This window comes from Callithrix jacchus, chromosome 11 (assembly GCF_049354715.1).
Source record: "Callithrix jacchus isolate 240 chromosome 11, calJac240_pri, whole genome shotgun sequence".
NCBI lineage: Eukaryota > Metazoa > Chordata > Mammalia > Primates > Cebidae > Callithrix > Callithrix jacchus.
The window spans coordinates 118,921,956-118,947,728 of NC_133512.1; the positions used below are offsets into that span (position 1 = coordinate 118,921,956).

At 47.7% G+C, this 25,773-nt stretch overlaps 2 protein-coding genes across 2 annotated transcripts in view; one reads left to right on the plus strand and one right to left on the minus strand.

Annotated features, from left to right (window-relative positions):
• Nucleotides 1–25,773, minus strand: part of SND1 (staphylococcal nuclease and tudor domain containing 1) — a 443,208-nt gene that overhangs the window by 44,676 nt on the left and 372,759 nt on the right. The window lies entirely within an intron of this gene.
• LRRC4 (leucine rich repeat containing 4) lies at nucleotides 17,461–19,972 on the plus strand. Its single transcript, XM_035254826.3, has 2 exons — nucleotides 17,461–17,560; nucleotides 17,737–19,972. Exon 2 carries the CDS (start codon nucleotides 17,837–17,839, stop codon nucleotides 19,796–19,798), a length of 1,962 nt encoding a protein of 653 aa, XP_035110717.1. The 5' UTR covers nucleotides 17,461–17,560; nucleotides 17,737–17,836; the 3' UTR covers nucleotides 19,799–19,972.

Sequence of the window (25,773 nt, forward strand, 5' to 3'; positions counted from 1 at the left end):
GGAGGTGGAGGTTGTGGTGAGCTGAGATCGTGCCATTGCACTCCAGCCTGGGCAACAAGAACGAAACTCTGTCTCAAAAAAAAAAAAAAAAAAAAAAAAAAAATTTAAAAAGAGATGATGCACGTTCATAAAAAAATAAGTCATTCAAAACTCACTTCCTTTGTAGGTCGGTCACTAGTCTGTAAAACAAGGAGTCTATCTTAAACCTGCCCACGAACTGAATTATTTTAGCTGGGTCAACGATAGGGCACAAAATGGAAACCACAAACTAAGTTACATCCTTTTCAGTGCTCTCTCAACTTTGATTATGTTAAGGAGAAAGTCTCAGTTTGCCACTAATCTGCCCTTAGTATCTCTTTCACAAAAGAGGGGCAGAGTCTTGGAGCCAAATAGGATTTAGCCGGAATTCACTAACACTGTTCTGTATTCTATGTGTTTAAGATTTCATTTATGGTATTTTTTCCATTTAATAAAACGTTTTTTAAAAAAAGATTTCAGAAAGAATAGAGTGATTTCAAGAAAAATATTAAGGAAATAATAGGTGGTATCTGGATTTGGCTAAAGCACAGGCATGGTATAAAAATATCTAAAGTTTGGAAGATCCTGCTGTAAATGGAGCTGGGCAATAGTAGGGAAGGGACCACTCAGTGGCACTTAGGCTGCCTGAGTCCACAGGCACTCACTGTGGAAAGGTCCATGGGCTGCTGGATCAACAGCCATTTCCAACCTTCTCCCTGCTGGCAGGAGCCCATCATTTTTTCTCATATGTGACTCAGGAAAATGCTGACTAGGATAAGTCATATTTTGTGCCATGGACCCTAGTGGCAGTTGAGGGAAGCCTTGGACCCCTTTAAAGATAATCTTTTTACATACATGAAATATATAGGATTGCAAAGGAAGCCAATTATAGTGAAAATATGTACAAAAACCCATCAAAATCAGGATATAAGTACCTGTGTTTCTTTATCAACACACTAAGAGATCTACCATCGGCTCTAAAAACCACTATACTTTCAAAGAAGTGATAAGAATAAACAATTCTGAAATTCTTCAATTACTGTAAAATGATATGAATATATTCTTTATTTCTACTGGTGATGAGGTCATAAATTAGTTTTACTTTGATTTGTTGCTTAATTCATATTCAAAGGAAAAAGTAAATCTTAGCAGTTAATACAAATAAAGACACAGGCTAGGTGCTGTAGCTCACGCCTGGAATCCCAGCACTTAGGGAGGCTGAGGCAGGAGGACTGCTTCAAGACCAGCATGGAGGTCAGGTGCACTGGCTCACGCCTGTAATTCCAGCACTTTGGGAGGTCAAGGCAGGCAGATCACTTGAAGTTAGGAATTTGAGACCAGCTTGGCCAACATGATGACACCCCATCTCTACTAAAAATACAAAAATGAGCTGGACGTGGTGGTGCATGCTTGCAATCCCAGCTACTTGGGAGGCGGAGGCAGGAGAATCACTTGAACCTGGGAGGTGGAAGTTGCAGTGAGCAGAGATCACACCACTGCACTCCAGCCTGGCAACAGAGTGAGAGAGACTGTGTCTCAAAAAAAAAAAAAAAAAAAAAAGGAAGAGGAAGAAAGGGAAAAAAAAAAGACCAGCATGGGCAACATAGCAAGATCCCTTATCTACAAAAAATAAAAACAATTAGCCCAGCATGGTGGTAGGCATCTATTGTTCCAGCTAGCAGGAGGCTGAGGTGGGAGGATTGCTTTAGCTCAGGGGTTGGAGGCTCAGTGAGCCAGGACTGTGCCATCGCACTTCAGCTTGGGTGAGAGTGAGACTCTGACTTCCAGGGGAAAAAAAGGTATGTTTTTTCCACATCCAAATTCATGGTCCCTCCAAATCCCTGGTCTCAGCCAATCACTGGGGTGGGGGAAAAGAGTCCGCTTTCCTGGTTTCACATAGTGATTTAGGATTAGGCATGTCATGCAGATCTGGATAATCAGATGTAAAAGCTGAGGGGCTTATGGGGAAAGATTTTTTATTTTTTTTTAACTTTAGAAAAGACACAAAACAAGAAACTATGCTTGTCCTGCCTTTGGAGACTGGTGTATGAGCATGCAATGCCTGGAGCTATGGCAATCACCTTGCCGCCAAGAAAGGCACTTGTGCTCATGGGAAGAGAATGGCAGAGTAGAAAGAGGGAAGAAAGAACCAAGGTGCCTGATTCTGACCTGGGGCCATATCTTAGGTTAAACCAACCACCCCTTCCCTGAGCTGTCTTACTCAGGGACTGTCTTCTTTTTTCTTTTTTCTGAGACAGTCTTGCTCTGTTGCCCAGGCTGGAGTGCAGTGGTGTGGTCTCAGCTCACTGCAACTTCTGCCTCCCAGATTCATGCAATTCTCCTGCCTCAGCCTCCTGAGTAGCTGGGACTACAGGTGTGTGCCACCAAGCCCGGCTAATATTTTTATATTTTTAGTAGAGACGGGGGTTTCACTGTGTTAGTCAGGATGATATCTATCTCCTGACCTCATGATCCACCCGCCTTGGCCTCCCAAAGTGCTCCTCCTGGCCAGGGACTGACTTCTTATGTGAGATGATAAATCTGCTCATTATTTAAGCTGCTTGTAAGTTCTAGTACTGCAGCATAAAAATGCATATAGCCCAAAGTGACCCATGAGTCTTTACCATATGTTTTTTTCCACTTCCAGAAAAAATTAGGTGTCTGGAACCCCCTAATATTTCTGTGTCACAGGGTAGGAGTGACCGAGGTTGCTCTGTGCCCCAGACCCCTCTCTGTCCTTTATTCCAGTCTCTTGGGCTCCTTGATGTACAGCAGAAGAGCTGCCTAATAAGAACTGACAGGATGGAGGCCATAGGAACTGCTGATGACAGGAGAGAACACTCTTAGCAAAGGATGCCACCCAGAGGGCTGAAGCATGGCTTAGAGCTCTATTCTGGGGGCAGCCACTGGGTGGGGTAGGGAGGAGGCACAGCCAGGGTTCATGGAAAGCTGTTCTGAAAAAGAGGGAATGGGCAGCCCAGCATAGCTGTGAAGTCAAGAAACAGAGAGTTGGTGTTTTCAGGTTCTTAACTGGTTCTGATCCAAATATCTGGCCTGATAACAACTCCAATTCCTTACAAGAGCTACTTTTGCTTTTTTCTCCCATCAGCCTGTATCTGCCTCTAGTTTCCATGCTATCTATGTGCAAACTTCTCAATTCATAGCCATAAATCTGATAGAAAGCTTGGAGAAGGCATCAGACAGACCCTATAATCTCTGCTAATCCTATAATCGGGAGCTAAAACCTGGACACAAATGGATTTGCAAAAATAAGGATTTTAGGAACTCAAATGGCATTAGCAGGCCTCAGAGACAAATGTACACAAATGAACACGATCCATCAATACAGAAACAGATACAGTATGTTCCTTCTACTCTGTATGAACTATCTGGAAAAATAAAGGACTGAATGGGGAAAGGCTGTTAACACCTTCTTCAAGGATGAGAGCAAAGCCATTTCAAAAATGGCTTAAACTGGAAGATTATCTCACATTGTTTAGGAGTAAGAATGAGAAGGGGAATAAAAGGTATGTGTGTGGGGAGGGGGGCGGTGGGGGGGAAGAAGATGAACTCCTTTTTTATTCTAAACACTTTTTGATTATCTTCTTTGTTGTAAAAACAATGAATGATTTCAGCAAGCTAAGAGCAAGGAAGGAAAATTTTCAAAATAAGTATGTTATACACGTATGGGGCCCGTGCAGGAAATTCTGTGGTAAACAGTTTTCAAGTCACTGGTTTCAGATTTTCCGCTCACCTCATCTATCCCAGGGGACAAAGGTCTCTGGAAATCAGGCAGGGCTGCATTTGTCTACACAGCTGATTCTTTAGGAGTCTGCCTGTCCCTTTGCGGCTGCAGCCTGAATAAATCTTTCTGTGCTACATGTCAGGGCTGCAAAGCTCCCTGACCACACTGAGTGCAGAAGTGATAACACACAAACCACAAGTGCCACTGGCTCAAGTGTGGTGATGGGGCACTTGAGATATGAGGAGGGTCTTGAAAAAACTCTTTCTGCCAAATGGAAATATTTTCTTGTGTTTTCTTCTCTTCTACATATTCAGATGTGAAAGCAATGAGTCTGGGGTAAAGTGCTTGACTGGGGCCACATCTTAGTTCCTTTTGGGGAGTAAACACTTCCCTGGAGAAGCTGAGTGCAGGCCAGTGCAGGGCCTGCTACCTTCTGTCCCCAGACACAGCGTCTCTCAGGCCCTTCTCTCTGCACTATCCCTCTTCTAAAGGCTTCTAAAATAAAAGAAAAATATTTGTTTGGTTACATTGTCCTATTTAATAGACATGCTAAGTGTTGCAATGTTTATTGCTTGTGTGTGTGTGTGTGTGTGTGTGTGTGTGTGTGTGTGTGTGTATGTGTATATATACACATTTTATTTTGAGGTGGAGTCTCCCTCTGCCACCCAGCCTGGAGAGCAATGGCACAATCTTGGCTCACTGCAACCTCCGCCTTTGGGGTTCAAGTGATTCTCCAACCTCAGCCTCCTGAGTAGCTGAGATTACAGGTGCACACCACCAAACTTGGCTAATTTTTGTACTTTTAGTAGAAACAGGGTTTCACCATGTTGGCCAAGCTGGTCTCGAATTCCTGACCTCAAGTGATCTGCCTGCCTTGGCCTTATTACATATATATTACTTATGATGGACTAAATTCAAAATAATTAGGGCAAACGAGATACAAGGAGGGTTTTAATTTGGCAAAGATGGGGCTGGTATTAGCCAGCATCACTGAAATATTGGGGGAGAACTGGTGTCACCTCTGAGATGGGCACCTGATTAAATAAACTTCAGCCACCCTCTTTGGCCTAAGAAGGAGATGTTCGGGGGCCAAAGACTGAGACCAGTCTGCCATTCATGGGCTGGTGATGCTGTCAGGCTCTCATATATGCATGAGCCCTTAGAAAGTTCTTCAATACCCACTTAATTCTTTTCCTTCACAGAAAACAGTACTTAATGAGAATGGTCTTGTTCACCTAAGCAAGTGAGTCAAGGTTATGTGTTTAGAAAACTCATTAATAACAAATAACATTTTAAAGGAGACAGACTCAGATAGCAGCTGGCAGGAGCCAACTCCTCCAGAAGCATTAAAAACAGGACGGGGTTGCTGGTGGTACTGACAGGCCTGGTCTCCTATCAGGCTGGAACACCTCTTGGTCCCAATTTGATAAAGAATTTTACCTTGTAGCTACCAGATGTTCAGGAGCTGAATTCTTATTTCTGCCCCTTTTCAGATAATAGGAGCAAAAGAAGGCTTTTATGGGTTAGGAAATCAAACAGGTTCAGGCTACCACAGCTCTTGCTTGGGGAGAAAGGAAAGGACCAGTCCGGCAGGATGGCCAGCAGTGCTGAGCAGAGGCTACACCCTTCTCAGGCATCTGAGAAAACAGCAACATCCCCAATTTGTTGGCTGGTTGGTCTGTTCATGTTCATCTTTCCCCTTTTCCACTTATTGTCTCTCTTGCATACACGGGCACCAGCTTGAATGGATCCTGCTGACTGACACATGGAGGCAGACTGTCAGAGCCTGGGCAGGAAGGACGGGGCTAAGTTGATCGCTGTATCTGGGATCCCAAGATGGTCTCCTCTTGGGGAGGGATCCCCAGGAGCTCTGTGCCAGATCCAAAGCACCAAGCAGTTGCTGGGTCAGACAGGCTGTTTGCAGGGGAGGGAGGAAAGTCCCTGTCCAGCTGAGACGCTGCTCACTCACACAAGCATCCTTTCAGTTACTGGCTGGCAGGGCTCCTCATGGGTTTTTTTTTTTGGGGTTTGTGCACAGAATACAAATCAAATAGCCTCACTGGGCTGCCATAGAAACTATCCATAGTCACCAAGAAAGTGATAGAGAATGAGAGCTCTGCTAGCCAGGCTGCTAGTATCTAGGCATCATGGTAGGAGACCCCCCAGATCCCCAACTGGTAGGCCCACAAAGGCTGGGGATTTAGCCCCCCCTGCACCCCCACCCCGAACCAGAGACATTTCAGTCTGGTGTTCATCAGAGAAATAGTTTAAAGTAGACCAAGATGAAAGGTTCCCCAGAACACCCTACTTAGCATTCTTGGCTGGTAGTGAGGCAAACATTGAAAGATGGGGATTCACGGCTTGGAGTGATATTGGGGTAAGGCAGAATAAGTTTCAAGGTAGTCATGTTACCCATGGTAAAAAGGAAATAAGCAAACAAATCTACCTGTCAGTTCTAGCCAAATTCAGAGCTGTAGGAGAGAAACTCAGTATGTAAAAGTGAGAGAATATGTATATGAATAGACCAATTAGCCAACCAACAAACTGCGAACATTCTCATTCTTCCTAAATCTCACAGAGGAGCTGAGAGGTCCACCACCATTAGACCATGTTCACCTGTCCCTAATTCCTCTAGATATAAAGGTGATTTTCCACTGGAAGCTTTTGCAGACAGAGTTGCATCTAAAAACATGGAGTGGCTGGGCACGGTGGCTCATGCCTGCAATCCCAGCACTTTGGGAGGCCAAGGTGGGTAGATCACGAGGTCAAGAGATCAAGACCATCCTGGCCAACATGGTGAAACCCTATCTCTACCAAAAATACAAAAAATTAGCTGGGCGTGGTGGTGCACATCTGTAATCCCAGCTACTCAAGAGGCTGAGGCAGGATGATCACTTGAACCCAGGAGGCAGAGGATGCAGCGAGCTGTGATTGCACCACTGCACTCCAGCCTGGCAACAGAGCGAGATTCCATCTCAAAAACAAAAACAAAAACAAAAAAACACATGGAGCAAGAGCAGATTGGAGGCAGGACAGACCTAATTCCTGAAGAAGCTCATGTCATAATATAAAAGGAATGCGGCATCCGGGAACCTGCGTGTTAGCCAGTTCACCCATTGGTTGGTTGATGACTCATGGGGAAGCCAGTGGTATGGGCACTGGGCTGGTCTCCTGGTGTTCCCAATGCTGCACTCCCCTCTACCTCTTATTTTTTGGGCTCAAGCGATCCTCTAGCCTCAGCCTCCTGCAGTGCTAGGATTATAGGCAGGAGCCCCAACACTGTGCCCACTCTACCTTTTAAGGAAAAGTGCTTGTCCTTTTGCTCAAAGATGGGAAGGGGTGGGGTGAGTAGTACCAGCTATGAAGAGACAAAATTCAAGCCCACATTTCCATTATGGGTATGTTAATTCCTTTCCTGAAACTTCTTAGATGAGACAAATGAACATGCCAAGAAACTCACATTACTAGCCTGGGACTGAATGAGGGACTACTAGAACAGGAAAACCCTAACCACAGCTCAAGCTGGAGGCATACAATTGAAAACAATTAGCAAATTGTGCAAGGTGGCCTGATGGTCACAAATGCTGATGTCTGAAGAAAATGAACAGGTCAAGAAAGCTGGTAGAGAGGAGGCAGTCCCAATATGGCACCACTCTACAAACCAAGGAAGACGAGAAGAGATATAAGAAACCCCAGAAAAAGACACAATAGGTTTCAAGCCAAATTGAATAGATTAAAACATCAAGTTCCAAGCTGAGTAATTTAGTCAGAAATTCCATAGGATAAGTATAAAAAGTATGTCCCCATTTTGTTCCCACTTTCCAGATGCTAAGTTTTTATCTGGAGCAGTTACTCAGTTAAGGGGTTCTAGAATACTCCCAGGAGAAAGATCTTAAACCATGTGACTTTTTTTTTCCCTTTCATTTTTTTTTTTTTTTTTTTTAAAAAGACAGGACCTTGCTCTGTTGCCCAGGGTGAAGTGTAGTGGTGCGGTCTCAGCTCACTGCAACCTCCTCCTCCCAGGCTCAAGTGATCCTTCCATCTCAGCCTCCCAAGTAGCTGGGGCTACACACTCAGCTAACTTTTTTGTAGAGATGAGGTCTCACAATGTTGCCCAGGCTGGTCTCAAACTCCTGGGCTCAAGTGATCCTCCTACCTCGGCCCCCCAAAGTGCTGGGATTACAGGCATAAGCCATCTTGCCTGGCTTTTTTGTTGTTGTTTTTTGATTTCTGTGACACGCCCATGTTTGAAGGCAAAAAAAAAAAAAAAAAAAATCACAACATGGAGAAACATCTTCCATCCAGGCAAAAGAAAAAGAAAGTCAGTGACAAAGCTGGAGGACGCAGGTAGCCTGGGCTCCCAGATAGACTCATCACACAGCTATTTGCTGTCTCCCTCTGAGTGTTTTTAAATTAAGAGTTTGTTAATGGAATTGTTCTTCAGTCAACCAAAGTTTGGGGACTGGCAGGTAATAGAGATGAGGACCCTGGACAGAGGGGCCCAGAGGCTCTGGGCTCCTCTCCTTGCCCAGCGGGTGCCTCTCCACTGTGCTACAGCTCCGGCACTCAGTGGGATATTTATAGCTGCCTTTAAATTTACCCAGCTCTCCATAAAGCGAGGTAATGGGGCGCCCTTTACTGCTGCTAGTGGTGATTGTCCTAACATTCTTTAATTAGCAAAAAGCGTTGGCACAGCCACTTTCAAAGCATTTGATCTTACTGTCCTGGTGCTCCCTATTTCAGGCTCAACAGCCCCCACTCCCTTTGAAGAAAATGCACTTTAGCCAATTTGAAAATGACAGGCTTATGTGTACATGAGCACAGATAATGTGTATTTGTGTACCTATGCTCACTCCTCACATACTCACAACTGCCAAGAACCTGTGAGCCTTTATGATACCTCCATAAAACTCTCCTTCATAAATCTGTCAGCAAGGGGCTAGGAATTCTAAAAATTGAGAACTGGAGACACCTTAAGGTCACTGGGATTCTCCTTCATTTTCCCAGTATTTACAGAAAAAAAAAAAAAAATTCAGGCTAGCCATTATTCAACTGCCGCTTCAAAGACTGTAAGTAGAGCGGGGTAGGGTTATCAATAAAATTAGGAAGGCCGGAGCTCTTACCCACATGGGACAACAGAAACAGTCCTCATCCCTCTGAAATAATAAAATCACTATGGTCTTGGTATTGGAAACAAGATGGAGGGGCTTCTGCTCTTGTGGAGATGTACAATAAACAGGCCATAAACAAGACAATATAAAGATAATGGAAAATAAAATGAGAAAACAAACCTGGGTGATATGACTGTGATGAGTGGGGCCACTCTGGACAGCATACCCACCTGAAGATGTGGGGGAACATTCTAGGTTGAGGAGAGAGAGTAAAGGTCTTAATGGGGAGAACCACGTGGTAAGGGTATTCCAGGAAAAGGAAGCTGACCAGTGTAGCTGAAGTCAGGGAATGAGGAGGAAGATGATAAAACATAAAGGAAGAGGTGCAGGCCGGGATGAAGGCTTAGGGCCTGTGGGCCATGGGAAGCAGCATGGTTGGTGTTCAAACTACGAGAGGAAGACACTGGGGCATTTTAAGCAAATCAATAACATAATCTGATCTACTGTCACAAAGATCACTTTGGTTGCTATGGAGAAGAGACTGTAGAGGGCAAGTGTAAAAATCTCTGTCTTGAATAGATTAATTTCTTAGTTTTGAATAAATGTTCTGTGGTTATATAAGATATTAACTCACATAAGAGAAAGCTGGGTGAAGCACATATGGGAACTCAGTACTATTTTTGACCTGTCTGCGAGTCTAAAATTACCTCGAAATTAAAAAAACCAACTCAGTAACTGTTAAAAACAAACAATGAAAAACATCTCATACCTTAAATGGAGAATTAAAAGTTATAAATTAGGTGCAGCAACAAGAGCAGATATCTAGAAAAAAAGAATTCCCTCAATAACCGACTTGGAACAAGACAGCTCCTTCTGTACCAATTTCCATAATAGAAAATAATAGATGCTACCACCATTACTATTTGCTGAGATTGTGATTTCCTTTACTTGCTTCTAGTTCTACAATACCATGAAATAAGTTACTAATCCCACTTAACACGTTAAGAATCTGAAGCTTAAACAACTAACACACACACACACACACACACACACACACACACACACACACATATATATATATATATATATATGGTATGTAAGAGGCAGAACTGGGGTTTAAACTCAGGTTTGTCTGACTCCAGAAATGCTTCATACTGCCAGTATGCCACAGTGCCCACTAGCATCCACACACGTGTGCTCTTATGTAGCAAAGTTTGTGTTAGTCCGCTTGGGGAAAAATATTGTTTTGGGTTTTCTCCAACCAAAACCCGAATAATTTTAAGCACACAGTGTGTGTCTGTGAAGAGGTTAATTGTAAGCACAGGCACGAATTAATGATCACATTTATGTGTGAGATACCTGAAAAGCCACTCTATTCATAGCTCTCAGTTTCACATCTGTTCCTGCTGGCTCTGATCTGGAAGTATCCCTTAATTTCCAACGAACATGAAGCTCAACATTTCTAAGACTTAGTTACAGTGGAGCCAAATTTGGTGGCAATAACAGGAGGTACTTTTGGTATTACTACTGGTAAATGCTTTAGTGTTCCAATATCTTTGGGATAAAATCTAGAGACAATGTCTAGAGAAAGTGATAAAATCATTTAGAATGGAATCAGAAAGAAACAGAAAATAAGAGGCAGATTTCTCGTCAGTGTGTCTTGTCATCCTGCTCCCTTCTCTCGGCTCATGTGCTGTTTCCTGACTGAGAGACCCTCTCCCTTCCCAGTGGGAAGACCCAACAGCCACACAGCTCCTGCTTGGCTCCCCTACCCTTCACAGGCACAGGTGTGTGGAAGAGTCACCTGCTGGATATCAGATGCATTGTCCTTTTCCCCTTCCTCTTAAATGGCACATTACAGTGGTTGAGTCTGGGATCTGTACCCAGACTGAAAACCTGGCTCTATCACTGTAATGGGCCGAATGAGCCCCCAGAAAAAAGATGTCCATCCTCATTCCCAGAACCCCGTGACGGTAAACCTATTTGGAAATTATGTCTGCAAAGACCCATTTAAATTAAGGATCTTGAGATGAGGAGATCATCCTGGATTATCCAGGTAGGCCCTAAATCCAATGGTTGGTGTCCTTACAAGTCACAAAGAGGAGAGAGGCAGACAGAAAAAGAGTGCAATGTGACTATGGAGGCAGATTGAAGTGATACAGCTATAAATCAAGGAATGCTGACAGCCACCAGAAGCTGGCAGGGGCAAGAGGCAAGAAGCAAGGCATGATTCTCCCCTAAGGGCCTCTGGAGGGAGTGCAGCCCTGCCAGATTTTGAACTTTTAGCCTCCAGAACTGTGAGAGAATATATTTCTGCTTTAAATCACCAACTATGTGGTGACTTGTTATGGCAGCCTCAAGAAACTAATTTAGTCACTCATTAGTCATTTCTGTGATCCTGAGAACACATCTTAAATTCATCTCCAAAATGGGGAAATCTAATGGTACCCACCTCACAGAGCTGTTGTGAGGGGTAAACATGTGTAACTAAACACAGTGCCAAGTACCTAACAACACTGCAGTAAATGTTGCTATTAAAACCATTATTATTACTGCTATACACAGGCAATTAAAGAGGAAAAACCACACGGGCCTGGAATGGGCCAGTATACTTGCAGAAGTGCATTTTCAAGGCTCCTGGCTGGACCTCTCTTTTCCATTTGAACATGCAGGTGACTGTGGCTAGAACACATACCAAACTCTTCAAAAGAGGAGGCAGAGTGCTAGCTGGGAGGTTTTCCCTATCACTCAAGCCTTGCAGCCCAGAAAGAAACCTAGTCTTAGAGGAGAGGGAAAGGCCTTTCCATTTTATAGCTCTTTACCATTTGTATTAAGCACTGTCTTTTCTGAGCCATGCTTTTTAAAAATTGCTCTTGATGGGACCTGGAGGGAGAATGCTTTTTTTGTCCTTTATTGTCCACTCCCTCTGACTTTCTTAAAGAGCTGAGTCCTCGGGGGAAAAGAACAGTGGATTCTAAGCACACTCAGAAGAGTGGGTAACTCTAGAACAGCTGTCTTGCCCTGAATCATCAAGCTCCAGGAATAAAATTCATTCCCTTTATGACTGTGGGTAGTAATGGCACAGCCAGCCTCACTGTGGGATCACAGGCAAGAAAAATAACCTTCCTTTTGCAATTCTGATTTTCTTATTAAACAGAAAATTCATGGCTAGTTGTCTCTGATGGGTGTTTGCATACGTGGGTGGAAATGAGACACACACACACAATGTGTTCATTACCTTGGAAAGAAGGCAGTGGCTATTTCCATGTAGATCATTCCTACTTTTTATTATTACTGATCCACCAATCAATTGCTATCTTTGCTTCCCTTTGTGGAGGGCAATTTCCATACTTCTTTTTTTCTTTCTAGTATCCCAAATTCCTTTCTTGTCTTTGCTCTTGTTCTGTTCCTGCCACTGACGGACCGACCCTTAAAAGGGGCCCAAAAGTTATTTGGTGGCAAAATGATACCCTGCTGAAGATTGCTCACTCCTGGAACACCCTATGAGGCATTATGGACATCTAGTGGCTGCTCAGGATAATGCCTCAGGGATACATATCAGGTTGGGGAGGGGTCTAGCCCTGGGCTTGGCTTTACTAGGAACCCAATTATCCTCACTGGGTGGGAAAGTCCTGGGTCCTCTAGATGGCCCCTAGTTCGGTCTCCTAGACGACTGTTTCTGTCATTTTCTATTGGGGACCCAAAGTCACTAGGAATTACATACTGGCGCTATTGAAGACTCATCTTTATCTCAATCCATCAAAATATAGTACCTCTGGCATACAAGACCACAGAAGACAGACATTTGGAAGTATCTTCAAGGCCCAGGTTTAAATGCCAATTAGCCATACATTGCCATTTTCACTGAGGAACTGAGGTCAGAAAGAACAGACTCTGATACTAATTAGTCATGTAGCTTTAGGTAAGTCACCGTGCCTCTCTGAGCTTCATGAGTGACATCTGTAAAGTGAGGTTAAATCCAGATAATCTCCAAGGTCCATTTTAGTTTAACATTCTGTGATCTATGCCTTTTTAGCAGCTGGGAAAACACAGTCCGACCTGCACTGCTCTGGCACTGTGGATCTCTAGATTAAATGAAGGAAGCATTCTCACTTAACTTTGTGGCCCATTTCCAAGACTTGGCTACAATCCCGAAGGATCAACCTTCTTCACAGAGCTACATATCTGAGATGGGGCAGAAATCATGGACTGAGAGAGCTGCAAGAAACTTTCTAACCCATTTCTTTGAGTTTATAAATGGAAAAAACAAGGTTTAGAGCTATTTTAAGATTTGTCACGTCTAATTAGTGGCAGAAAGGGGACTAGAACTCAGGTATCCCAATCTTAGTGCAGGGCTCATTCTACAATACCAGGCTGCTGGCACAGGCCTTGCCCAACCACCACTAGCTTTTTTAGCTCTCTCTGGCTTTATCACAGAGTCTCCCTGTGTGAAACTGTAAGTGAATGCAATCTGAATCCAGTGTTTCTTCCTCTTAGGGTTTAAGTAGCCTTCTTCCCTTCTTATTCCTTGGTGGCACCATTTCAAGGAAGCAGTCAGAACCAGGGGCTGTGAGGAGCAAGAAGCCATGGCTAGATGGTACATAGGTTACCAAGATGAGAGGCTGCAGTCCACTTTCAGCTGAGAAGGGCTGTGTGCTACGATGGCCCCACAGCCTCCTCTGCAGTCCAGTTGGTAGGTTTAGTGGTGCTTTCCTGGCCCAGCTGGCCTACAGAGGGCAAAGAAGTCCAGTGTAGAGCTCTACAGAACTTGGGCATAGTCACCTTCATGGACAGCAGTCACAAATATTTACTGAGAGACAATCTCATTACTAAGCACTGGTCTGACCCAAGCCAGCCCCCACTTTCATCCACCTTTACAGTGCGAGGCAGCAGCTTTCATTTGTGGGGCCTGGAGCTGAACAGACAGGGTGTGAGTTTGCCTACACTAGCAGGGGACCAGCCCAGGCAGAGCTCCTGTTGCCTGAGGAGGGACAGTCATACGTAATCATTGCCATTCAGACCCTGGCCAGGGGTCTCCTTAGGCACCAGACAACTCGAGTAGGTCGGTGCCAGCTATAAAGGAACAGAACCTCTCGCCAGAAAATCTGAGTGTCCTCCACAGTCCTGTCAGGCTAGGTTCACACTTGAGTCTACAAGACGGTAGTGTCCTGCTTAAGACTAAGAATATGCAGATGGGGCTTCAGTGAAGAACATAAAAAGAGCTGCTAAGGAGCCGAGATGGAACTAAACCCTAGTATCAGGGTTTGACTTACCTCCATGTCTGCCTCATTCTTTTTCTTGATGAGTGAGAGTGCATTTTCTCAGTGTCTGTCCCCTACCCTTCATCTTACTTCTCTGACACATCTCTCACTCAACTTTCCTAGTCTCGCTCTCCTCCCCTCTCCACTTGTCCCCACCATTTACTCCATGCAGAGTAGACACAGAGGGCATTTTTGTTATGAAAACAACAGACTCTGGGTTTGAGGGCTGGATGGAAAGGCTGGCTCTGTCACTTTCTAGTGTATGACCTTGGGCAAGTTATTTGCCTGTGTGAGCTAAGTGCCTTCATTTGAGAAATGGAGACAAACGTGGCAATTACTTTCATTGGGTAAATGAAGATTAAACAAGAACATATCTAAGTTCTTGGTAAGGTGGATGGCACATAGTAGATAAGCATCTACTATGCTAAATGACTATTGAAGTGGATGAATGGAACCTGAGTTCTCATCCAGCCGGGAGACTACTTTGGGGAATCACTTCCACACCCAAATTTCTTGACAGCTGAAGCGTGCTATGGCTCAAATCCACCATCACTTACTCGTGACCCTAGGCAACATGTTTGACCTATAGAAAATGAGTAACAGGGTTGCTGAGAATATTAAGAGTGAAATACAGAGTAAGGGATCAAGAAACAGAAACTAGCAAGGTTGTTATGTGACAGCAAATGATAATAAAAAGGTCTGGTTAGGAACCGTTTCCAGGACTTCAACAATTCCATGGCATATTTAAGGAGGTTCAGGTTACTGGGCAACAGACAATATTGAGAAATGGGTGTAGTAGAAACCAGGAAACTGAGAAATCCAGGACCTCCTCCTACTTAAGCAACAGCCCACGTGCAGGTGATGAGGGTTTAACAAGCGAGCCCGCCAGAAAACACACAGGGAAAGTGATGGGGGATGAAGAATCTGGAGGCAGCTCTGGAAGGGAAGAGACATCAAACCATGCTATATTCTGTCGGACTGGCTTCCCAGGGCTTAGCTACGGATTGCCCCACCCACAGTCGGCAGAGAAAGGGGCCGTCTTTCTCGCGGGGCGGGTGGAAGCTGATCTAGTCCTGTTCACCAGCACTAGTCTGTCAAATGCCTTAGGGTCTTTTCCTACTAAAAATAGGGGCAAGCATCCCCCCCCCCCCAACCTCAATCGCTACCCCTGGCTGCTACGCAGTTCTCAGAGAGTCCCAGTCAAGGAGGGGCTGGCGAGCTCCGCAGGGCAGGGAACTCAGCCGCCCGCCTCCCTTCCCCCAGTTCTCTGGGCGCAGCTGGGAGGAGTAAGGGGCGACTCGGGGCAGCGAAGACTGAGAGAAGCCGCGGCTGCAGCTCCATGAATGAACCGGTTGTGTCGTGGGCTCCGGGAGTTCACCTCAATCCTTCCTGCCGGCCTCTGTGCTGTTCCAGGTTGTCTTTCCCCAGCTCGTCGCACTTGGTCATTCCTGCCACTGTTTCCCGCCCCCGCAACCCTCATTAAGAAAACTCATTTAAAGCCCCAGTGAGAGCCCAGAAGGGGTGAGACAGAGCGAGGGAGGGGCCGGCGGCAGTGCAGCAGCGAAGCCCGGGTTCTCCGTCCTGGGCGCCACGCGGCTCCTGCCACCTTCTCCCGAGTCCCCAACCACGCAGCTCCGAACTCCGAGCGCGAGTCCACGGCCCGGAAGGCGCCGCAAGGAGCCCCGTCAGCATTCGGCGGGAGTGAAGATGATGCCGGCCGGGCAGGAGGCCGGCCAACTGCAGCAGCCCCGCCGCGGGCCGTTGGGCCCCTGAGACCGGCTCTCCAGAGCCAGGGGGCGCGGGGTGCCGGCCGGAGGGCGGGGGCCTGCGCGGGCTCTCCCGCCGCAGCCCCGCGCCGCTCCAGCCTATCAGCGGCCACCCAGCGGCTCCCTCCGACCGGCCCAAAATAGCTGCGAACGCCTGCGACTTGCGCGCGGCCCCTCACTTGACGCTCACTCCGGCTCGCTCGCCCGCTCACTCGCCCCGGCCCCGCTCAGCTCGTCTAGAGGGGGCGGGGAGGAAGCGACCCGGGGAGGGGGGTGGGGGGAGGGGGAGAGAGGAAGAGAAGAGGAAGGAGGAAGACCGGCGGCCGGAGGTGCGGGGTTGCGCGGCGCCAGCCGGCGCGGCGCTGAAAGGCGCCGGCGTTAACCCCGCGAGGCAGGCGGCGGAGGGGGAGCGGCGCTAATACATAAGAGCACTGCATCACGCTAATCTTCTCCCAGAACAGTATGCGTCAGCAGTACATTCACGTTCTGACTGAAGGACAAAAGGATGAGAGAGCAGTCTGCGTGGCTGCCGCCTGCAACACCGCGAGCCCGGCGCGAGGAGGAGACGGTGGGCGCCGTGCGCAGGGGCCCCGCTGCTGCCGCCGCCGCCGCCGCCGCTAACCAGCGGGGACCATGTTCCCGGGCTCCGGAGCGTTTTCCGCAGCTGAGACCCCCGCTGCTCACACCGCTGCAGCAGTCCGCGGGCGGCGCGGCCACTGAGGGCGCCGGGAGCCGAAGCCGCGAACTCGCTCCCTCTGCACAAAGCCGGAGCCGGCGGCGCGCCGGGGGCCGGGCAGCGGCGGGCGGCGACGGGCGGTTGCGCGCCGCCAGGGGCTGCGGCCGCCGCCGCCGGACCCGCGCCCGCCCCCGGACTCCCTGAAGGGGCCTGCGGTGCGGGCGCGACCGCGGGCGCCGCGCGCTCCCCCGGCCGGCGGACTGGGTCCGGGCGCAGTAGCCACACCGCTCGCCCTCGGGAGCCGGACGGATCGCCGCCCCGTGCGCCTGCAGCCGGCGGACTGGACAACTGAGCCCGGTTTTCGTCTCTTCCACCCTCCGAGAAGAGGCGAGGAGAAAGGGGGTGTGTGTCTGGGGAGGGCGAAGGCGCCGCGAACACCACCTAACTCTCGCCGCCCCGCGAGCTCACGACCGCAATCAGCTGCCGCCGGCCCGGAGCGGCCGACGCCGGGAGAGGGAGCGCAGTACCGAGCGAGCGCGGCCTGGGCGGCTTCGGGGCGCCCCCGCACCCCCTCCGGCGGCGGCCCAAGGAGCGGGCCGGTGCCGCCGGAGCGCACTTTGGCGATGAAGCGCCTTTCCCCGCGGCTGGAGCGAGCCGGTGCCAGGGTCCAAGGACAAAGCCGGAAAACGCTGGTAGCGCCGCTCCTCGGGCGGAGGGGGGGGCATGCACCTGCATAGCCCGCCGGGCCTTGGCTCTCCCAGGCGCGCCTCAACTCCGCGGCTTCGCCGGCTCCGGCTCCGGATTTACTAGAAGCCATTTTGTCTCCCCCACCCGTCCCCTCCCCTCCCTTCTGCCCTCCCCGCCCCCACCACTTCCCCCTTTTGTTAATTAAAACTAAGAAGTCGGAATGGGAACGAGGTGCCCAGCTCCCGTGGAGAAAGCTTAAGGACACCACGCCAGTGCTTTTCTGCCTTCCTTCCGAGGTAGGTGACGGCGAACTGGGTGGGGACGGTGGCAGTGTGGGAGAGTCGTAGCTTTCGGAGGGTTTGCCTTGAGGGTGGGCTGGGAGACCAGGGGCCGCTCTTGAGTTTGGCAGGATTTTTTTTTCGGCCGATCCGCTCCGTCTCTCTAATCGCCCCCTCCCCACCTCCTTCTCCAGATGGAAAGAGGAGCTCCTAGCTCACTTAAGCCGGGGTAGGGCTGGTTCTCCTTTCCAAGCCAAAATCCCAGGCGATGGTGAATTATGAACGTGCCACACCATGAAGCTCTTGTGGCAGGTAACTGTGCACCACCACACCTGGAATGCCATCCTGCTCCCGGTCGTCTACCTCACGGCGCAAGTGTGGATTCTGTGTGCAGCCATCGCTGCTGCTGCCTCAGCCGGGCCCCAGAACTGCCCCTCCGTCTGCTCGTGCAGTAACCAGTTCAGCAAGGTGGTGTGCACGCGCCGGGGCCTCTCTGAGGTCCCGCAGGGTATCCCCTCCAACACCCGGTACCTCAACCTCATGGAGAACAACATCCAGATGATCCAGGCCGACACCTTCCGCCACCTCCACCATCTGGAGGTCCTGCAGCTGGGCAGGAACTCCATCCGGCAGATTGAGGTGGGGGCCTTCAACGGCCTGGCTAGCCTCAACACCCTGGAGCTGTTCGACAACTGGCTGACAGTCATCCCCAGTGGGGCCTTTGAATACCTGTCCAAGCTGCGGGAGCTCTGGCTTCGCAACAACCCCATCGAAAGCATCCCCTCTTACGCCTTCAACCGGGTGCCCTCCCTCATGCGCCTGGACTTGGGGGAGCTTAAGAAGCTGGAGTATATCTCTGAGGGAGCTTTTGAGGGGCTGTTCAACCTCAAGTATCTCAACTTGGGCATGTGCAACATTAAAGACATGCCCAATCTCACCCCCCTTGTCGGGCTGGAGGAGCTGGAGATGTCAGGGAACCACTTTCCTGAGATAAGGCCTGGCTCCTTCCATGGCCTGAGCTCCCTCAAGAAGCTCTGGGTCATGAACTCGCAAGTCAGCCTGATTGAGCGGAATGCTTTTGATGGGCTGGCTTCACTTGTGGAACTCAACTTGGCCCACAATAACCTCTCTTCTTTGCCCCATGACCTCTTTACCCCACTGAGATACCTGGTGGAGTTGCATCTACACCACAATCCTTGGAACTGTGATTGTGACATTTTGTGGCTAGCCTGGTGGCTTCGAGAGTATATACCCACCAATTCCACCTGCTGTGGCCGCTGTCACGCTCCCATGCACATGCGAGGCCGCTACCTCGTGGAGGTGGACCAGGCCTCCTTCCAATGCTCTGCCCCCTTCATCATGGATGCACCTCGAGACCTCAATATTTCTGAGGGTCGGATGGTGGAACTTAAGTGTCGGACTCCCCCTATGTCCTCTGTGAAGTGGTTGCTTCCCAATGGGACAGTGCTCAGCCACGCCTCCCGCCACCCACGGATCTCTGTCCTCAATGATGGCACCTTGAACTTCTCCCACGTGCTGCTTTCAGACACTGGGGTATACACATGCATGGTGACCAATGTGGCAGGCAACTCCAATGCCTCGGCCTACCTCAATGTGAGCACGGCCGAGCTCAACACCTCCAACTACAGCTTCTTCACCACAGTCACAGTGGAGACCACGGAGATCTCGCCCGAGGACACAACTCGAAAGTACAAGCCTGTTCCTACCACATCCACTGGTTACCAGCCGGCATATACCACCTCTACCACGGTGCTCATTCAGACCACCCGTGTGCCCAAGCAGGTGGCAGTACCCGCGACAGATACCACTGACAAGATGCAGACCAGCCTGGATGAAGTCATGAAGACCACCAAGATCATCATTGGCTGCTTTGTGGCAGTGACTCTGCTAGCTGCCGCCATGTTGATTGTCTTCTATAAACTTCGTAAGCGGCACCAGCAGCGGAGTACAGTCACAGCCGCCCGGACAGTTGAGATTATCCAGGTGGACGAAGACATCCCAGCAGCAACATCTGCAGCAGCAACAGCAGCTCCATCCGGTGTATCAGGTGAGGGGGCAGTAGTGCTGCCCACAATTCATGACCATATTAACTACAACACCTACAAACCAGCACATGGGGCCCAATGGACAGAAAACAGCCTGGGGAACTCTCTGCACCCCACAGTCACCACTATCTCTGAACCTTATATAATTCAGACCCATACCAAGGACAAGGTACAGGAAACTCAAATATGACTCCCCTCCCCCAGAAAACTTATAAAATGCAATAGAATGCACACAAACAAAGACAGCAACTTTTGTACAGAGTGGGGAGAGACTTTTTCTTGTATATGCTTATATATTAAATCTATGGGCTGGTTAAAAAAACAGATTATATTAAAATTTAAAAACAAAAAGTCAAAACAAAAATATTTTCTAACTTGTAAGTTCTATTTAAAGGGGTGGGAGGGAATCTTGGGAATGTTGTGGGGTACAAGCCACACGTTGACTTGCTATGCTGCCAGAAGGGATTTCTGGTATAAGGTTGAAATCGCTGAGATAAAATAAACTAAAACAACAAACATCCCTAAAGAGGTAGGGTGTGGGTTGCTGAGGGGGCAAGAGGGATAGACTGAATCTATCATTTTATATAGAAGATGCTTCATAGGACACAGGAATACCCATTTCTACAGACATCTTTCTTAAGCTGAGAGCTGTCTTTGCAGAATTATCTTATAAAAAAAAAATACAAAAAAAAAGCACCATGAATTTGTACTGTGCCAAAATGTTAGTGGCAATAATTTTTTTCTTCAGAGGCTAAGGGGAGGATAGATCTATACATGTATTTTAAGCAGGAAAACCACCAAAATTCAAACGAACCCTTAAAGGGGCTGAGTCTTTGTCCATGTGCACAAGTCTTGTGGTCTATGCACTGGGACACGCATGTGCCTTGCCTGACAGAATGCTTAGGAAGGAGCAGAGAAGGACAGGAGCTGGCGTAGCTCTCAGCCTAATGCTTTCACAATGCACCAGATTCCTGCAGTTGGGCTTAACCCACTCTGCAAGGCATGTGTCTATTCAGGGTTTCCCAGGAGGAGGAGGAGGCCCCTGAAGGGGGTGCGGCAGGCAGCAGGGGGGTGGGAAGGGAGGGCAGAGCAGAGAGAATGTATTCACAGGAGGCCATAAATTAGCATTGTGCCACGTCCACCTGTTGTTTCTGGAATCTGACAAATGATTGTAGACAATGATGGCATTTTATGATTTTTTTAAAAAAAATTTTGTTTGTTTTAAGGAGGAGAAGCTGGAAGTGGGGAGCTTGGGAGTGGAAGCTTTTCTCATGCTTGTGATTTGGTGACTCTTCTAAATGCTGATTCATTAGGGATTATTACAGCGGATGTCAACTGGTTGTGGTGATGGGCTGGGGGCAGAACATGAGTAGCAAAGAAAAAGGAGAGATGAAAAGGGTACAGGCTCATGTAAAGTAATGAAGCCTTTCCCAGCCAGGATGGTTCACAAACAAGCTGTGAGAGTCACAGTTCCAAGTGACACGCATGCACACATGGAGTTCCACATGGGGTCCTGCTGAATGGAGCACACTGAGGGGAAGCTTCCCTCTCCCAGGCCACCTCAGGAGGAGGTGGAAGAGAAAGGGTGGGTGTGGGTGGGGAAGGCAGAGATCTCTGTTATTCTGGTCCATTTAATGATGTCACTTCTTTCAGTTATTATTTTAGCTTTAAAAGGAAATAAGGGGTTCAGATTTGAAAGGGGGTGGTATGGGTAGGGGTGGAGGGGATTGCCAACAAAAGAACACTGATTGTAATGTGAGAAAAGTGTATTTTTGTATTTTAATAAATATTGTTCAATTTTTAATTCAATGTCCCCAAAGGGTTAAATTGAGTAAGACCCTGAACCTATAGATTCTTATGAGCCAAGTCATTTCTATTTAATAAAAAAAGGTGGGGAGGGGAGGGTAGAGGTATGATGGGGGAAAGACAAATGTTAAACTATTTTCAAGTATGAGAAAATGCTAAAGCTGTCAATAATCTTTCCTTAGCTTAAATAAAAGCACCCCGATTCTAGTGCACCTTCCACAAGCTAACTGTGTTAGTCCCTGGCTTTGTTGGGGGTATAACCAAATTCCCTCTGCCCTGGAAAAGCAGGGGAAATGGGTCAGCCTCAGCTCCTGGGACCTGGCCAAAAGTTAAATGCCACCTCAGCAGAAGCTGCTGGTCAGGCAGCACCAGCTCTAGCTGAGGACCCTGGGGGACCTGGATTTCAGAGGTCTGCAATTATGTAGTTGGGCTTAAATTTTCCACAGGCAATGTTGCTTCTGTTTTCTGGGTGCTAAATAATCCAAACATGTCTTGGTGGTAGGTGTCCCGAGTAGTAATGCCCAGAGGCTGCATGAAGTGGGACCCTGCGTTTCTTTAGTGCTAGTATTTATACTAATGCAGGGAATTGGGACTGAGTGGGTGTGAACTCTTTGGTACTGAGGAAGGAAAGAGAGGCAGGAAGCACTCTGCAGCAGTTGGCTAAGAAAGGGCCAATTCTTAATCCTCCTGGGTATATACATCATTTCTGGGTATGTGTGCCAGCACATATGCATGGGCACACACTTATAAACTGCCACTCACAGTTCTAGGCACCAAAGATATGTTTCCTGCTTCTCCTTTACCACCATACCCCCAATAAAAAGAAAACTGAAGGAGAGCAAAGGGTGGGACTTGGCTAGGACCAGGTGAAAAAGCAAGAAATTACTCCCTTTCCTAGTGCCACAAGACACAACTCAGGCTGTTTAAAACAGCTTCCCGGGTATGCATTCAGAGGAAATTGCGGAGGAAGTTGCTGCTTCAGAAATAGAGGATAAGGAGCCAATTTCCTAACACCCTTTTTTTTTTTTTTGACAGCTATTTGAGCAGACAGGGAATTATGCAGTAACTCTGCAATGACTAAGAGTCTGTGGCTTACAGTAATGGGCCTAAAAATCTTGGGAAAGAGTCCTGTGGACAAATACATTTGTCCCAAGGAAGAGTGTACTCGGCTCCAATCTGTGGGAGAAGGACTTTTCAAAGAAACCTCAAAGGAGTTGGGGGAAACTAAGTATATGGATCCTAGATTTAAGTATCCTCAGAGCTGCAAGGAGAGTTCCTTACCCTAGTGGGCCTGCCCTTTGATCCGTGCAGTTTTAACTTTTAGAGCCGTAACCTTCCTTTGCTATAATGGGTATATCTTCCTGTAGCAGGCACTTGGGACAGCTTTTCAGAGAGGCATCCTGTGAGTACCAAAAATGCAGCCATTAATGCTGTGTAAGTGAGTCATCCTTGGCCTGGCCAAGGTTTGTTACCTAGGAATGGAACATGGGTTGGTAGCTCTTTGGGGGGTAGTTATAGCAACACGTTGGATGTAAAGACTCTGCTGCTGATGTATGGTGTTAGAGGATTTTCATTATAGAACTTAAGGCCATGAAAAATCATTTAGTCTAATCCCTTCACATTTTACAGTCAAAGAAACTGATCCCCTGAGAAATTAAAAGACATATCCAAGGTCATACTGCTAGTTAATGGAGAAGGTGGGACTAAAGCCCAGGTCTCTTGACTCCTGAGTCAATGTGCTTTCTCACCCAGGCTGTTATTGGCTATCAAGAATATACTTCTTAACTTGCACAAGGCAGTTAAAATGGGACCTTCCTAAGATACTTCTGTGTTCTCTTACTCCTTTTAGAACTGTTCAATCTCTTTAGAACTGGCTCTACTTCCCTCTAAGGCCTGACTACAGGGGCTCCACATGTGCTAAGGGGTTAGATTCTCAGTACTGTACAGTTTCCTGATTCTTAGGCCCAATGGCAGGCAGAAACTGCAGGATCCCACAGAGGGTGACAGCTAAAGGGGAAGGAGCGAAGCAGATAAGACTTGGTGTTTTACAGTGAGAAAAGGTGGGTTGGCCTCCTGCCAGTCTTGGACTTGGAAGCTCTGCAGCGTAGAGGAGCTCTTAAAACACCTATCGGACCACAGAGGTTCCCCATAATGGAGTGGTTTTTGCTTATCCGGCTCAACAATGAGAATACTGGGAGGCTCTTTCACCCCTCGGCTCCACTATATCTACCCCAGCTTTAGCTCTTTAAGTACCATGCTATAGCTGCTACTTCTATAATGTGCTCCAGGGCTTTTTAACACCCTTCAGCTGCATCCTATTATGGTAGATAGGCTAGCTTCGAAGGCCTACAGATATTAGCTTTACCATGGCTATTTAACATGTATTGAGGCCAGCAACTTGCTGGGTGCTGGGTGGAAACAACCAGAAGAGAGTCCCTGCAAGACAATTCCTGTGGTTTTCTGGGAAGAGGGTCAGAATCCATGGTCTCTGGCTTCCTTCAGTGGCAATGGGTAGAGACTGGGAGAGGGCTAAGTGGGCCTTACTCACCCCAGGCTTCTACCTCAGGGGGCCAGGGCCTATAATTAAGGCTCCATCATTTCACTGCAACAAAGCAGCAGGGGCTTAAAATTAGAAAAGAGAAAAGAGAGTGAGAGGAACATTTATATCCAAACATATGTCTGATTTTATCTCCTCTGCTGGCACTCAGCATTCCATGCATCGGCTAATGCAGGCACTGTTCACGCCATTTCCAAATCCTGCCTCAGCTAAACTGCAAGGCAGCTTTTGGCTCAAAGCAACTCCCTTGGTCTCCATCCTTTCAGGAAGCACCCCTCTCCCATGCAGGGGGAAGAATAGATTGGACAGTGGGTTAATGTTTTCATCTTTGCTTTAAGTTAAAATGAAGTAAATTACTTCTTGGAGTAAGGATAAGGGCTTCAGGAACTAGATCAGTGAAACATATATCCACACACATACACAAAGCAATATAGCATAGTGCTTGCAAGCACAGACTCTAGCCAGTCTTCCTGTATTGAATCCTAGTTCCATCACTTACTAGCTGTGTGACTTTGGGAAAAGACTCAGTTTCTTCATCTAAAAAAGAAAGACAATATTACTATCTACCTCACTACTTCGGAGATTGTGAGAATTGAAATTTTCCATATATATAATTATATATGTATGTGATATAGATCTCACATTTAGTGCTCCACACCATATTAGCAAATGCTAGGTAACAGTTATTTGACAATACACACCAACATACAGATCAACACCACCCTTATTCTTGAACATTGTATTTGTCCAAAGAGAGGCAAGCCTATTATGCTACTCCAGAGGAAGGGTAACTATCTAAAGTCAGAGACAATAGTATCTAAAAGCCCAATCACTGTGAAAAACCTGGTTATACTTACCTTCCCAGGAAAACCTTGCCTTGTACTCCGATCCCTACACCAGCACTATACCTGGCCCAAAGCACACTGTCTTAGTCCAGGAACAGATTACCTTTCTTTGTGTTGAGCCAGAAGAAAGTAAAGGTGCTGATAGTGGTGCACAAGCTGAGGGCTGGGACCTTGGGAAGCCTAGATCCTTTACCAAGAATGTAAGCTTCCTAACGTCTTCTCCCCTACCCATGTCTCTGGCACGGAGCAATCGCAGTCTTATTATTCAGGTCAGTGATGAAATCCTCCCCGACCATGAAGTGTTACCAGGACTGAGAGTGGGGAGAGGGGAGGCACTAGGCGGAAGAAGGTAGCACCGAGAGGGCTGTTGGGGCTTCCAAGCAGTATTAGAGAGCTAAGAGAAAGGAAAGGCAGACAAAAAGCACCATAATTTGAGCAAATGAGAGAAGAATGGAGCTTTGTGGCAGACACACAGACTAAGGGGCTGCAATGCAGTCAAGGAGGAAAGCCAGGGAGATTCCTCTGCCTTAGCAAGAGGCTGGCTGGACCCTGGATGGGGGAGGACTGTTAGTGCGAAATTCATGGCACGGAACAGAGGAGAAGAAAAGCAGAGAGAGCAACTTTCCAAGAGAGGCGAAGAAAGAATGCATTTTGATTTCCTAATGAGAGGCTAGAATTAGATTTTAGGATGATCACAGGTTTTATCCTCTGGTACATGCCAGCTTTGCTGTCAGTACTTGGGCCAAACCACCTACCCACAACAGTCCTGTTCCCTATCCTGGAGGCTGTCCATTGCTTGGAGAAGCAACCCAGCCTTCAGGGATGTAATTTAATCCTGACCCTGACAGGCTCACTCAGGGATCTGCTCTGAACCCATTTCCTCATTTCTATTAAGGCACAGTCATGGGGAGGGGGAGGGGGTGTGCTGGGGAGAAGAGAGGGAGCAACTTGATATCT

Excerpts from the sequence above, each read along its gene's own strand:
- LRRC4 (XM_035254826.3), top strand. The coding sequence starts at position 17,837 with ATGAAGCTCTTGTGGCAGGTAACTGTGCACCACCACACCTGGAATGCC.